The following is a 12,947-nucleotide window of genomic DNA, read 5'->3' as shown; positions in this document are numbered from 1 at the left end:
ACCCCTCACATCCAGCACACTCCCTCTTTGAACTGTTTCCATCTGGTCGACGCTACAGAGCTCTGAGCTCCAGAACGACCAGACACTGGAACAATTTCTTCCCTCAGGCCATCCATCTCATGAACACTTGACAATAACTGTGGAACACACACTATTTATTCACTCATACACTTATTTATCTAACACACACGCTCAGTCTACATTTCAATTTGCACATAATATACCTGTACATACAATTGTCGATTTGTATATTTTTATTCCTTATTTACTTGTTCTGTGTTTTTTGTTCCGTCACTGTCATTCTGTTACACTGTGGAAGCTTCTGTCACGAAAACAAATTCCTCGTATGTGTAAACATACCTGGCAATAAAGCTCATTCTGATTCTGATTCTGAATCATTTGATTCAGATCAGAACTTCGGAGCGGATTCGCAAATAATTTCGCAAATTGAATGATCTAAAATGATGGTTCGGGAATCTTTTGATTCAGATCGGGACCTCCAAGCATGTATCGGGACTTCGGAGTAAATACAAATCACTTTTAACCATGGTTTTATTATAGGCTAAAGTATAGTAACCATGGTTTTTTTTTTTTTTTGCATAACGAGTTTTACTACAAATACCATGGTTAAACTGTAGCAAAACCTTGGTTAATTTGTGGTTACCATTGTTTTACTATAGTAACCATGTTTTTATCTTAAAATGACACATAGGATGAATATAGAGATGCAGCTTTGACTGCTTCAGGATTAACAGAACTTTGGATAGTTTCCATGTACTTGTCTAGATCAACTTTAAATAAAGAAAAGAGAGGTTTAGAACCAGATTTTTGTTTATTTATGTGAAATCTAGCTAGTAGGAAACACAAATGAATTATGTTATATTTTCCTATATTCTCTTTCAAGTAGTCAAACAATCCAAAGAAAAATTTCCAAAGTCAGACATCGCTTGTTATGATTTTCAAAGGCTTAGAATTTAGTAGAGACGCTATGACGTGTCCCTATACCAATATCCATCGACTACTAGATTGTCCCTCGCAGTAATTTTGATCAAACAATTGTTGTCTGCCATTATGTCCCCACTAATGCCAAAATCAAACCCATGCCCTTTGCACTAGCTGAACTTTGCCATTTTTAATTTCAAAGATAGTGTTTTTGCAAAACTGCTGGATAAAAACTGTAATCTTGATGTTTCAGAGGTGAAATGAATGTCGAGTTTTTAACCTTTCAAAAGCCATGATCAGTGAAAGATTATAGGCATTATTGTTTACAAATTTAAAAGAATACATCCTCAATAATAACTGATCAATAATTAAATATAAGTAGATTCATATAATATTGAATGATCTGTTTATTTACTTAATTTTCTTTGTGCTTAACAGCTCCAGTAAAGAAGGAAACATTGGTAAGACATTTAAGGAAATAGTTCCCTTATTTATAAATATAATAGCTTCTTCTGTTTTATTGTTGAAATAATGTCAATGTGAAATGATCGTCTTTAAAAATGATCTACATTTAATAAGACTGCTCTTTTTTGACACCTTTTGCTCTTTGTTGGCACCTTGGCTCTTATCTGATTCTATTTGTGAGTGTCCGTCCACCCAGTGACCAGCAGATGGCATTCTAGATGTTAGCTGTACAGTTGATTATCAAAAATACAACATATCTTTATTTTTTTTAAATGTGACTTACAATACTGAAATATTTCACTGCTGAGGGCAGTGTAAAAAGGTTGCCGTGATTTTTGTGCTCTGACTGTCATTAATATCAAAGTCTCCATCACATTCTTTTGTTTCCCAAAAGTTATTTTAATATTCTGTTCTCCTACTCTACTCTACTCTACCCTACTCTACCCTACCCTACTCTACTCTACCCTACCCTACTCTACTCTACTCTACCCTACTCTACTCTACTCTACTCTACTCTACTCTACTCAGGCCTCGCACCTTTATATAACAACAATCTCATTGTTCCCAGAAGGTCAAACTCTGATACTCTCCAATTTTAAAATGTATTCATGCTTAATAATCTCAACATAATCAGCTCATATTTGTAGTCAAAATAGGATTAACCAGCAGCCCATTTAGTCTAATTCTGCCTGAGGTGTCTGTTTATCCATTAACTTAATTATTTTTGAAAGCGTCACTTTGAAGAGGCTCAAATGAATATACAACGTTTTGCCTCATATCATCTTCTGCATTGTCTTGAATCTGTATTATATGATGCAGTTTTATGTACAGAGATGGTTACTGTATATATTAGAGGAGACCGGGGCTAGTTATCATTTTTCATAAAAGTCAGGCTGGGGTAGATTCATACTATATCATAATTTTATATAGTATTTATATACACATACATACTGTTTATTGTCACTTTAGTTTATATAATATTTATAAAAATATATATTTTATATTAAATTATTTTATTTAAGTTTCCGATGGACAAAATGAGGGTTTGATTGATTTTTCACCTTTTCCATTTTGTAATTTCATAATTTATTTTCTGTCATAACTGACATATACATAGAATTCGAAATGTATACATCGTAAACTGCACACTTGTTAATAACATGTCTGTACATTCATTTAAACAATTAAAACTTTTTTCTACACTTCTACGTCTGTATTTAATTTTCTGTTTTTCTTATATTAAGTCTTATACTTTCATGTATGTCCATACTTTCTTCTGCACTGGAAGCTCCTGTGTGTAACTTGGTAATAAAGCTCTTTCTAACTTCTAAAACTTATGTTCAATTTATTTTTATTTATTTATTTATTTTAGTAGTCAAGTTTGTTTATGTAGCTTAAGGTGACTAAATAAATCTTGAGAAATATATTTAAACGCGAAAAAAAAATATGTGACAACTAGCCCCGGTCTTCCCTACCATTGTCCTGAATGATTTCCATATTCACATAGTCCTGTGCCATATTTACATAAAGTTACACTCCAATGTAGCGATTTCAATGAATACTATAGTAATACCATGGGCAAAATGAGGGTTTTGATATTTTTTGTTGCCTTTTCCATTTTGTAATTCAATTTATTTTTAGTAGTCAAGTTTGTTTCTGTAGCCTACTTAAGTTGACTTTCAATAAATCTTGAGAAATATATTTAAATGAGGAAAAAGGTGTGACAACTAGCCCCGGTATTCCTTACCATTGTCCTGAATGATTTCCATATTCACATAGTCCTGTGCCATATTTACATGCACTCCAATGTAGCGAGTTCAAATAATACTATAGTAATACCATAGTACGTGTCCCAAAACGTCATAATACCCTGGTGCAATCGCAGTGATTATTTAAGAGCTCGCGTTGCGTTCTAGCTCGTCGCGTCGCGTCCGCGTTCCTCCTGCGCAAACCCCAGGTTGCCGGTTGCCATGGTTTCCCGCATCACATGCGCGGCTATCCTGTAGCCAGCAGCGCAACAAAAAAAGAGAGAAAACAGACGCAGATGGAGGAATAGTGAGAAATCCGTCGCGTTGCCTCTGACGCGTTTGCGCATCATTCTCCTCAGCTGACGCGGCGAAACGGGACCGACTGCTGTTAACGTTACGCGCAAGATCGGGCCGAATTTTGCGCACATTTCACCGTCGGGAAATGAGTATAGAAATCCCCGAGGGCTTGACGGAGCTTCTGCAGAGCTTTACCGTGGAGGTCCTCAGGAACCAGCCGGGGGACCTGCTGGAGTTCGCGCTGCAGTACTTCACGCGTCTCAAGGAGAACGAGAGCCGCGGCGGCGCGTTCGGCAATGAGCACAACTCAGCCGCGCGAGCGGGGAAAGCCGTCAACTTCATCGAGGAGGCCATGCAGATCGACTCCGAAAACGGAGAGGACGAGGACGATGAAGAAGAATTCGTAGGTAATGCATTCGTGCGTGCGTGCGTTCTTCCTGCATTCATTGCGATGCGTCCATCACATCAGCTAGATCACCGTTTATACAGACATCCTTCATAATGGATGCACAACAATCCTGGTCTTTTGTTCACTGGTTCATTTTTTTCCGTCAAAAATTGAGTGGTCAGCTCACTGCAGATGGGGGTTGGAACAAAAGACCAAGCTTAAATGGCTTTAAATGATATTTTTGTTATTGCACTTCCCGCTGTTGTCATCTAAATGTTCTAATTTAATTGCATTTCTTATAGAAGCTCTGGTCTTTATTCATAAAAAAAAGTATACAAGGCCGTGTGTGCATTAGGACAAAATATTAGCACTAGGCCTTTTCCTGTATTGTTTTTTTTTTTGCATGCAAATGCTTTGTATTTCCATGAAGATGTGATGATGATGAAGTGTGTGTCATTCAGAGGGAGTATCAATTATGAGGCAAACGTTTTGATTTTGGTCAGGAAGAAAGATTATTCCTGAGAGAGAACGGATCCATTAGGCCAATACTGTGGCATTTTGAATTGAATATTTTATAGGCATTAATATTCCATTTTATTGTAATGCATTATGAGTAATTTTTCTTTCTTTCCTTTCAGCTCCGGTTATCAACAGATTTGTCCGGAGAGCTTCTGGTGAGTTTGTCGATTTCCGGCAATGCAGTTCACGAGTAGTAAAGGAGTCGGTTTCAGTAATATGATTACCAACTCCTACACTCTCAGAAAAAAAAGGTACAAAAGTTGTCACTGGGGCGGTACCTTTTCAAAAGGCACACTTTTGTACCTTTTAAGTACTAATATGTACACGTTAGGTACTAATATGGACTCGTCGGGTACAAAGGTGTGCCTTTTGAAAAGGTACCGCCCCTGTGACAGCTTTTGTACCTTTTTATATTTTCAGGTGCATCTGAATTCATTATCGGGTTCCTGAAAAGAAAAACTAAACAAAATTGAGTAAATTCAATCCGGTGCATTCATCACATCTGCATAAGTGCTTTCTATGAAGATTTATATGGTTTCTTACATACTAGTAATTTATTGTTGAACCTGATTTTGTGGCCAAAGAGAACAAAAAGAAAAGTTCAGCCAAAATATAAAATTGCTGAAAATGTACTCAGCCTCAGGCCATCCAAGATGTAGACGGGTTTGTTTCTTCATCAGATTTGGAGAAATGTAGCATTGCATCACTTGCTCAACCAATGGATCCTCTGCAGTGAATGGGTGCCGTCAGAATGAGAGTCCAAACAGCTGATAAAAACATCACAAGTGATCCACACCACTCCAGTCCATCAGTTAATGTCTTGTGAAGAGAAAAGCTGTGTGTTTGTAAGAAACAAATCCATCATTAAGATGTTTTTAACTTCAAACCGTTGCTTCCGGGGAAAATACGAGTCCATAATCCATAATATTGTTTTCTCCAGTAAAAAAGTCGTCTCGTCTGAATCAGGAGCGAAATCTGCACAGATCAAGCACCGTTTACAAGAGAAAACAGTCCAACACTGTTTTACACAAATATGTTGTGTGATTTTAATGTGAGAGGACAACAGAAGATGGACTTTTTCACTGCAGGAAGCGTTATTTTGAATTATAGACTTGTATTTTGACCAGAAGTGATGGTTTAAAGTTAAAATGCCTTAATGATGGATTTGTTTCTTACAAACACACAGCTTTTGGCTTCACTAGATGTTAACTGATGGACTGGAGTGGTGTGGATTATTGTGATGTTTTTATCAGCTGTTTGGACTCTCATTCTGACGGCACCCATTCACATCCATTGGTGAACAAGAGATGTACTGCTACATTTCTCCAAACCTGACGAAGAAACAAACTCATCTACATCTTGAAAGGCCTAAGCGTGAGTACATTCTCAGCAAATTGTTCCTTTTTGGGTGAACCATTTCTTTAACTTCTAGGCAGTTTGCTTCAAATCCCCATCTTACTGAACATCTGGTTCTGGTTAATGACCTTGCATTTGTGCTTGTAGTGCCTTTTGTCTTGTTAACATATCATTTACTCCTTTACTGCTCTCACTGAGTGAATGAGAGAGCTAATGGTTTAATTGGCTAATGGCAGATCAGCTTTGTTTGCAGAAATAAAGTGTTTTAGATGCTGTGAAGTTCTGTCTCTCGTGGATCGCTAGAAACCACAAGTGAGGACGGATGGAGGGATTTTAATGTGTTGTGCTGACAGACCGGACTGAAATAGGAAATGAAGTCTGATAGTAATGGGGAAAAGTAGAAGTTTGGTGGTCAATTAAAAAGAAATGAGTTTATAGTGTCAGGAAGAGGAGCATATTCAGTCCTTATATTGATGTGATACTGTAGATAAATTGTCCCGAACATATATCTGTCAGGCACTTTATTGTAATGGAAAAAGGCTTCTATAAACTCAGTGTTAAACGTTGTTCCCCATCTGGTTTATTTCATGTCAGGTTTGAACTCCGCTCAGATCAGACCAGATGTGATCAAGAATGACATAAAATGTAGACTTGCACTAAACGTTCGGGGTCAGTAAGGTATTTTTTTTTAAAGAAATTAATACTTTCATTTGGAAAGGACGCATTAAATTGATAAAAAATTGATAGTGAAGACGTATTGTTACGAAAGATTTCTATTTCAAATAAATGCTGGTTTTTTTTTACTTTCCATTCATGAAAGAATCCTGAAAAAATGTATCATGGCTTCCACAAAAATATGAGTGTTTTCAACATTGATAATAATCAGAAATGTTTCTTGAGCAGCAAATTAGAATGATTTCTGAAGATCATGTGACACTGAAGACTGGAGTAATGATGCTGAAAATTCAGCTTTGCATCACAATATATTCAAATTTAAAATATATATTTCATGATATTACCGTTTTTACTGTATATTTGGTCAAATAAATGGAGCCCTGGTAAGCATAAGAGTCTAAAACTCTAAGAGAGTTTAAAAAAAAATCTTACCAACCCCAATCTTTTGAATGATAGTGAATGCTGTACATAGAGAAACGTAGACAAAACACAATTTCTGTGATTTTTGTAGCAGATCAGATGAGCTGAATACTTGAAATTAAGGACCAAATGTTGTGAAACAGGCCCCGGATTGATGTAAACAGTCTAGAGCTGTGAGCTAGATCAGTCTAGACAGTTCCTGTACTTCAGGTCTGCGAGTGGAGTATGGATCGAGACGGTGGAGTCCTGGTCTTGTCATCTCTGCGCTGGTATTTATAGCAGGAATAGTGGAGGCGTGTGGGAGAGGAGAGCAGCCGATCCTCTCATCTCTCTCGCTGCATGCGTAACACAGGCAGAGAGCAGCGCTGCAAGCGCTTGGAACAGATTTCCCGCAAACATTTCTCGAATAGTTCATCGAAAAATGAAAGTTTACACATTCACTCACCCTCGTGTTGTTTTGAAACCCGGATGACGTTCTTTCTCCTGTAGAACATAAAAGGAGATCATCTGAGCTTCTGTTTTCCATACAATGAAATAAAGCAAGATAAAAGTAGCTTATACAACTCTTGAACTGTATTGATTATCATCTTGAAGTAGCTTTAATTTGATATTTTCTGTTTTTTTAATTTTAGGTTAATCTTTTGTATTTTTGTTATGTGCTTTTGTAATTTTATTAGTTTTTTTTAAACTACTGTTTAGGTTTAATTTATATTTATTCCAGTTTTAGTTTCTATTTTTAGGAATTGTAAGTGTTTTGTCATTTGTTTTCTGTTAAATATTACAATTTAGGTGTAATTTATGTCAGTTTTAGTTTTCTTTTTGTGTAATTTGTTTTGTGCTTTTGTTATTAGCATTTTTGTAAATATAACCATTTAGGATAAATTTATTATTATTTCAGTTTTAGTATACATTTTTTATGTGCTTTTATCATTTCATTTTCAATATTATTATTTATGTTTATATTTCAGTTTCATTTTTAGTAATTTTGTTTTGTGCTTTTGTCATTTCTTTACCATTAGGTTCAATTTAAAAAAAATTTTTTTCATTTTCAGTTGTTTTTTCATTTCAGCTTTTGTCATGTTACTTATATATATATTTTTTAGAATATTACTATTTGGGTTTAATTTATTTTTATTACAGTTTTAGTTTTCATTTTTAGAATTGTATGTGCTTTTGTCATTTCTTTACCATTAGGTTCAATTTACAAAAAATTTTTTTCATTTTCAGTTGTTTTTTCATTTCAGCTTTTGTCATGTTACTTATATATATATTTTTTAGAATATTACTATTTGGGTTTAATTTATTTTTATTACAGTTTTAGTTTTCATTTTTAGAATTGTATGTGCTTTTGTCATTTCATTATTTTAAATATTATTATTTAGGTTTCATTTATTTAATGTCAGTTTTAATCTTAATTTTTAGGTTCAATTTATTCGTCTTCATTTTTTGTAATTTAGTTTTTTTTTATATTAAGTGTTTAGGTTATTTTATATTTATAATTAATTTTTACTTATTACAGTTAGCAGTTAAAGCAACATTTCTAATTTTAGATTTGATTTGATTAGACCCAAATTTAAGTTATTATTCACTGAAAACCCTTCTTTTATAGCTCTTAAATTGACACTATATTTTCAAGTTTGTAAAAGAGTAGCTTGGACAATCTACTAATCATCTCCTTTTATGTTTCACTAAAAAATTAAAAAAGTCATAAAGGTCTGGAACAACCTAAGGATGAGTATTGTAATTGTATGTGTTTTTAACCATTTAAACAATCCAAGGCAAGGCAAGTTTATTTGTATAGCACATTTCATACACAATGGTAATGGTAAAGTGCTTTACATAAAAGAAAAGAAAAAGAAAAAAAATCACAACAATAAAACAAGGAATTTGAAAATGAACCATTTAAACAATCCAAGGCAAGGCAAGTTTATTTGTATAGCACATTTCATACACAATGGTAATGGTAAAGTGCTTTACATAAAAGAAAAGAAAAAATAAATAAAATCACAACAATAAAACAAGGAATTTGAAAATGATTTAAAGTTGTTTAACTGAAGAAAGTTCTCGCACATCCAACTGTTAATTTCGTCAATGCATTGGCAGAGGGAGTCAGTGGGGCTGTAGTCATTTGGAGATAAGGCTAGGTAAATCAGGGTATCATCTGCATTGCTGTGATAGGCGATTTGGTTCCTTCTCATTATTTGACTTAGTGGAAGCATATACAGGCTAAACAAGAGCGGTGCAAGAATTGAGCCTTGTGGGACTCCGCATGTCATGGACGTCCACTTAGACTTCAATAAGTTATTATTGAATCCAATAGAACAGTGTTTGAAAGTAGACATTAAGATTCAGATGCTGATAAAATGGCTTGTTTTTATTTTAACAGGTTGCACAAAGCGCTGTATTTTAATTGCGCAGTAATGCGTTGTCTAGACAGGTTGGTTTTATTTGTGTTCGACTCTAATCCTGCTTCCGATTTACTGAATTCATTGGTCTCGGGACAGTTTGTGCGGAGGCGTACAACCCTGATGAGGATGAAGAGGAGAGAGAACCCAGGGTGAGTGGTCTCTCGAGAACTGCGACAGAGAGTCCCTCCTCTTTTATGCATTTCTGTGGCATCTGCTGCACGGTATCCCATCATGCTTTGCTGTGCCTTCAGGTCACTCACCCCAAAACAGACGAGCAGAGACAGAGGCTACAGGAAGCCTGCAAAGACATCCTACTGTTCAAAAACCTGGACCAGGTAAGATTATCAACCGTTTCTGAGAGAATAAAATGCAAGTTTTAGCTTATTTGTTTTCAGGCAACCATTAAGATTAACATCGATGGTTTGTTTAGTTCCTGTGCTAGAGGCTACTGAAAAAAAACAAAAATGCTAAAAAAATTTTAACAATTCTATAAAAATACAAAAAATATTGTCATTGTAATGTTCCAGATTTTATATGTACAGTATATATTTTTAATGTTCTTCCAAACCGGTGTTATTTTAAAGTTTTTATTAATATTTTTGAATTAGTTTTTATTTGCATATTTTCAGGTTCCATTTTAAATTCGAGAACTGCGACAGAGAGTCCCTCCTCTTTTATGCATTTCTGTGGCATCTGCTGCACGGTATCCCATCATGCTTTGCTGTGCCTTCAGGTCACTCACCCCAAAACAGACGAGCAGAGACAGAGGCTACAGGAAGCCTGCAAAGACATCCTACTGTTCAAAAACCTGGACCAGGTAAGATTATCAACCGTTTCTGAGAGAATAAAATGCAAGTTTTAGCTTATTTGTTTTCAGGCAACCATTAAGATTAACATCGATGGTTTGTTTAGTTCCTGTGCTAGAGGCTACTGAAAAAAAACAAAAATGCTAAAAAAAATTTAACAATTCTATAAAAATACAAAAAATATTGTCATTGTAATGTTCCAGATTTTATATGTACAGTATATATTTTTAATGTTCTTCCAAACCGGTGTTATTTTAAAGTTTTTATTAATATTTTTGAATTAGTTTTTATTTGCATATTTTCAGGTTCCATTTTAAATGTTAAAAAGTTTTTTTTTTAATATTACTATTTAGGCCAGTTTCAGTTTGAATTTGTAGTAGCTTTGTTATGTGCTTTTGTCATTTTTATGAGTTTTTTCTTCCTTCTTTTGTTTAATATTAAAGTTTACGTTTATATTATTTTTATGTCAGTGTTATATCAGTTTTAGTTTCGTTTTTATTTAAGTTAGCAGCCAAGGCAGCATTTGTCATTTTTTAATACTTATATTTTATTCCAACTTTATTTCAAATAAAACATTTTTTTAAGTTTTAGTTGTAGTTATAATTATTTATAATTTGAGACACTAATAGAGTAATTAAGTTAAAATTTGTTTTTTATATTTTATTTTCATTTTAATTTGTTAAAGTTTGTCATTTTACTTTATTTAAACATAACTCTTTATTAAAATTTATTAATTTTTATTTTAGTATTTTTTTTTCAGTTAAATGTATTCTGTTTCAAGTAATATTTTTTTATGGTTTTAGTTTACTATAATAACACAGGGAACAAACCCAAATGTGTGCAGTTATTTACCTGAAATCTCCTTTTACATTTGACAGAAGAAATAAAAATACATTTTAGCTGAACTCTCCCCTTTAAGACAAGAAAGGCTCATATTTTGCCCTCCAAACCAACAGGAGCAGATGTCACAAGTCTTGGATGCCATATTTGAGAAGGTAGTGGTGACCGGAGAGCACATCATCGATCAAGACGACGATGGCGACAACTTCTACGTCATTGAGAGGTATAACGGATTCATCTTTGGATCTCGACGCTGGTGTTTAAACCTCTCAGACGTCGATATCTTGTTGTGTTTCTTGCGCAGAGGAACGTTTGACATCATGTTGAAAGCGGACGGCACCACACGGACGGTGGGCTCTTATGACAACCGTGGGAGTTTTGGAGAGCTGGCCCTCATGTACAACACGCCGAGGGCCGCCACCATCATCGCTACCTCACCTGGAGCCCTGTGGTGCCTCGTGAGTCATTTCTGTCATCATTCACCATGATTATTAACTATGGAAGCCAGTTTCCTCCCCGGATTATTTAAAAAAAAAAATAAAAAAAAAGGTGGATGTGACTTTGTATCTCTCGATTCTGAAAGTTAGAATCTCATGACTTACTTTCTCACAATTCTGACCTTACGTATATCTCGCAGTTCTGAGAAAACAAACAACTGAATTGTGAGATATAAACTCAGAAAAAAAAAAGTTAGAATGCGAGAGAGTCGCAATTACCTATTATTATTTTTTTTTAAATTTTGTGGCAGAAATGAGCTTTCATAATTAAAACCATAAAAAAAAAAATTGTGAAATAAAAAACATTAACTGAGAATTTTTTTTTATGCATTATTTCAGCTACTTGCCAAGGCGACATTTCTCATTTACGTTTAAAGTACTAAAATAATTAAAACTAATATTTGAAAGTAATAAAGGAAATAAAAGACAATAACACAACAATTTTAACTATAATGAAAACATAAATAATAAAAATAAAACAATTCAAAATATTAACAAACTATACTAGTAATAACAAAAATAAATCTAAAATATCACAATCATTTACTCACCCATAACGGTCCAAAGTCCTACGACTCTTTCTTCTGAGGAAACCCCACCCCCCCCCTTTTTTCTGGGAAAACCCCCCCCCCCCCCAAAAAAAAAAAAAATATATATATATATATATATATATATATATATGAATGATTTTGCAGTTGCATGAATTCAACGCATCATTTTCTAAACTGGTTTCAGCAAAAAACAACCTGGTATTTAAGTTCACAGTAAAATTAGATGCTATATATCTTGTTTATTTCTCCAAGAGCATCTCATATATTGTTTGTGTTAGAGCGCCCTCTGATTTTCATAGAAAATACTGAGATTATATGACTTTAAAGATTCAATCTCTCTTGAGTGTAAAATATTATTTTATTATTTTTTTGCGTAAATGTCTCTAGGATCGGTTGACATTCAGAAGGATCCTCTTAAAGAACAACGCAAAGAAAAGAAAAATGTACGAGGCTTTCATCGGGACTCTTCCTCTGCTCACGTCACTGGAGGTTTGAACACACACTTTTGCATTCATCTTGCAACTTCTACCAACATGCTATCTGCATTTTGTGATGTGAGTTTTTGTCTGCATGTGCAGTTCTCTTGTTGATTTTATAAATAAATGTGTCTCTTGTTTTCAGGTTTCAGAGAGAATGAAAGTTGTTGATGTCTTGTCAACTAAAGTGTACAACAGTGGAGAACAGATCATTGCTCAGGTTAGACAGTTTTGACAGATTTTTTAAGTAATTATTATGGGTTCCTACAGTCATGAAAAACCTGGAAATGTAAAGGCCTAGACATTTATTTTTAGTTTATATTAGTCCTAAGCATATAGTTATGCTCAGCACTAATATATTTAATCAGATTGAGTACAATTTGGGAGTACAAACTCTATACAATTTGTAACAGTTGTTTTTTTTATTACAAAAAAAAATTGAAAACTTTGAATTAATGGTTCATCTCTTATAATAATGTTAATACAATAGTGCTGTCAAACGATTAATCGCATCCAAAATAAAAGTTTGTTTACATAATATATGTGTGTATATATATAT

At 34.1% G+C, this 12,947-nt stretch overlaps 2 protein-coding genes across 3 annotated transcripts in view; one reads left to right on the top strand and one right to left on the bottom strand.

Annotated features, from left to right (window-relative positions):
- LOC107551420 (coiled-coil domain-containing protein 34) overlaps positions 1-7,278 on the bottom strand; it is a 17,669-nt gene extending 10,391 nt beyond the window's left edge. The window contains exon 1 of the mRNA XM_016233009.1: positions 7,256-7,278. The gene's annotated coding sequence lies outside the window, so the exon portion shown is untranslated. The remainder of the gene's footprint in view (positions 1-7,255) is intronic.
- Positions 3,472-12,947, top strand: part of LOC107551419 (cAMP-dependent protein kinase type II-beta regulatory subunit-like) — a 13,113-nt gene continuing 3,637 nt past the window's right edge. Inside the window, exons 1-8 of one of the 2 annotated variants that reach the window (XM_016233007.1) lie at positions 3,472-3,859; positions 4,479-4,514; positions 9,315-9,367; positions 9,470-9,553; positions 10,981-11,087; positions 11,169-11,322; positions 12,300-12,401; positions 12,534-12,608. In XM_016233007.1, coding sequence (XP_016088493.1) covers positions 3,598-3,859; positions 4,479-4,514; positions 9,315-9,367; positions 9,470-9,553; positions 10,981-11,087; positions 11,169-11,322; positions 12,300-12,401; positions 12,534-12,608 — 873 coding nt within the window. In that variant the 5' untranslated portion in view covers positions 3,472-3,597. Of the gene's footprint in view, positions 3,860-4,478; positions 4,515-9,314; positions 9,554-10,980; positions 11,088-11,168; positions 11,323-12,299; positions 12,402-12,533; positions 12,609-12,947 lie in introns of both variants that reach the window. The other variant, XM_016233006.1, reaches the window with a different exon arrangement.

Source organism: Sinocyclocheilus grahami, unplaced genomic scaffold, assembly GCF_001515645.1.
Source record: "Sinocyclocheilus grahami isolate Dianchi unplaced genomic scaffold, SAMN03320097.WGS_v1.1 scaffold423.1, whole genome shotgun sequence".
In the NCBI taxonomy this organism is placed as follows: domain Eukaryota; kingdom Metazoa; phylum Chordata; class Actinopteri; order Cypriniformes; family Cyprinidae; genus Sinocyclocheilus; species Sinocyclocheilus grahami.
This window is presented reverse-complemented; position numbering and strand designations above follow the sequence as displayed.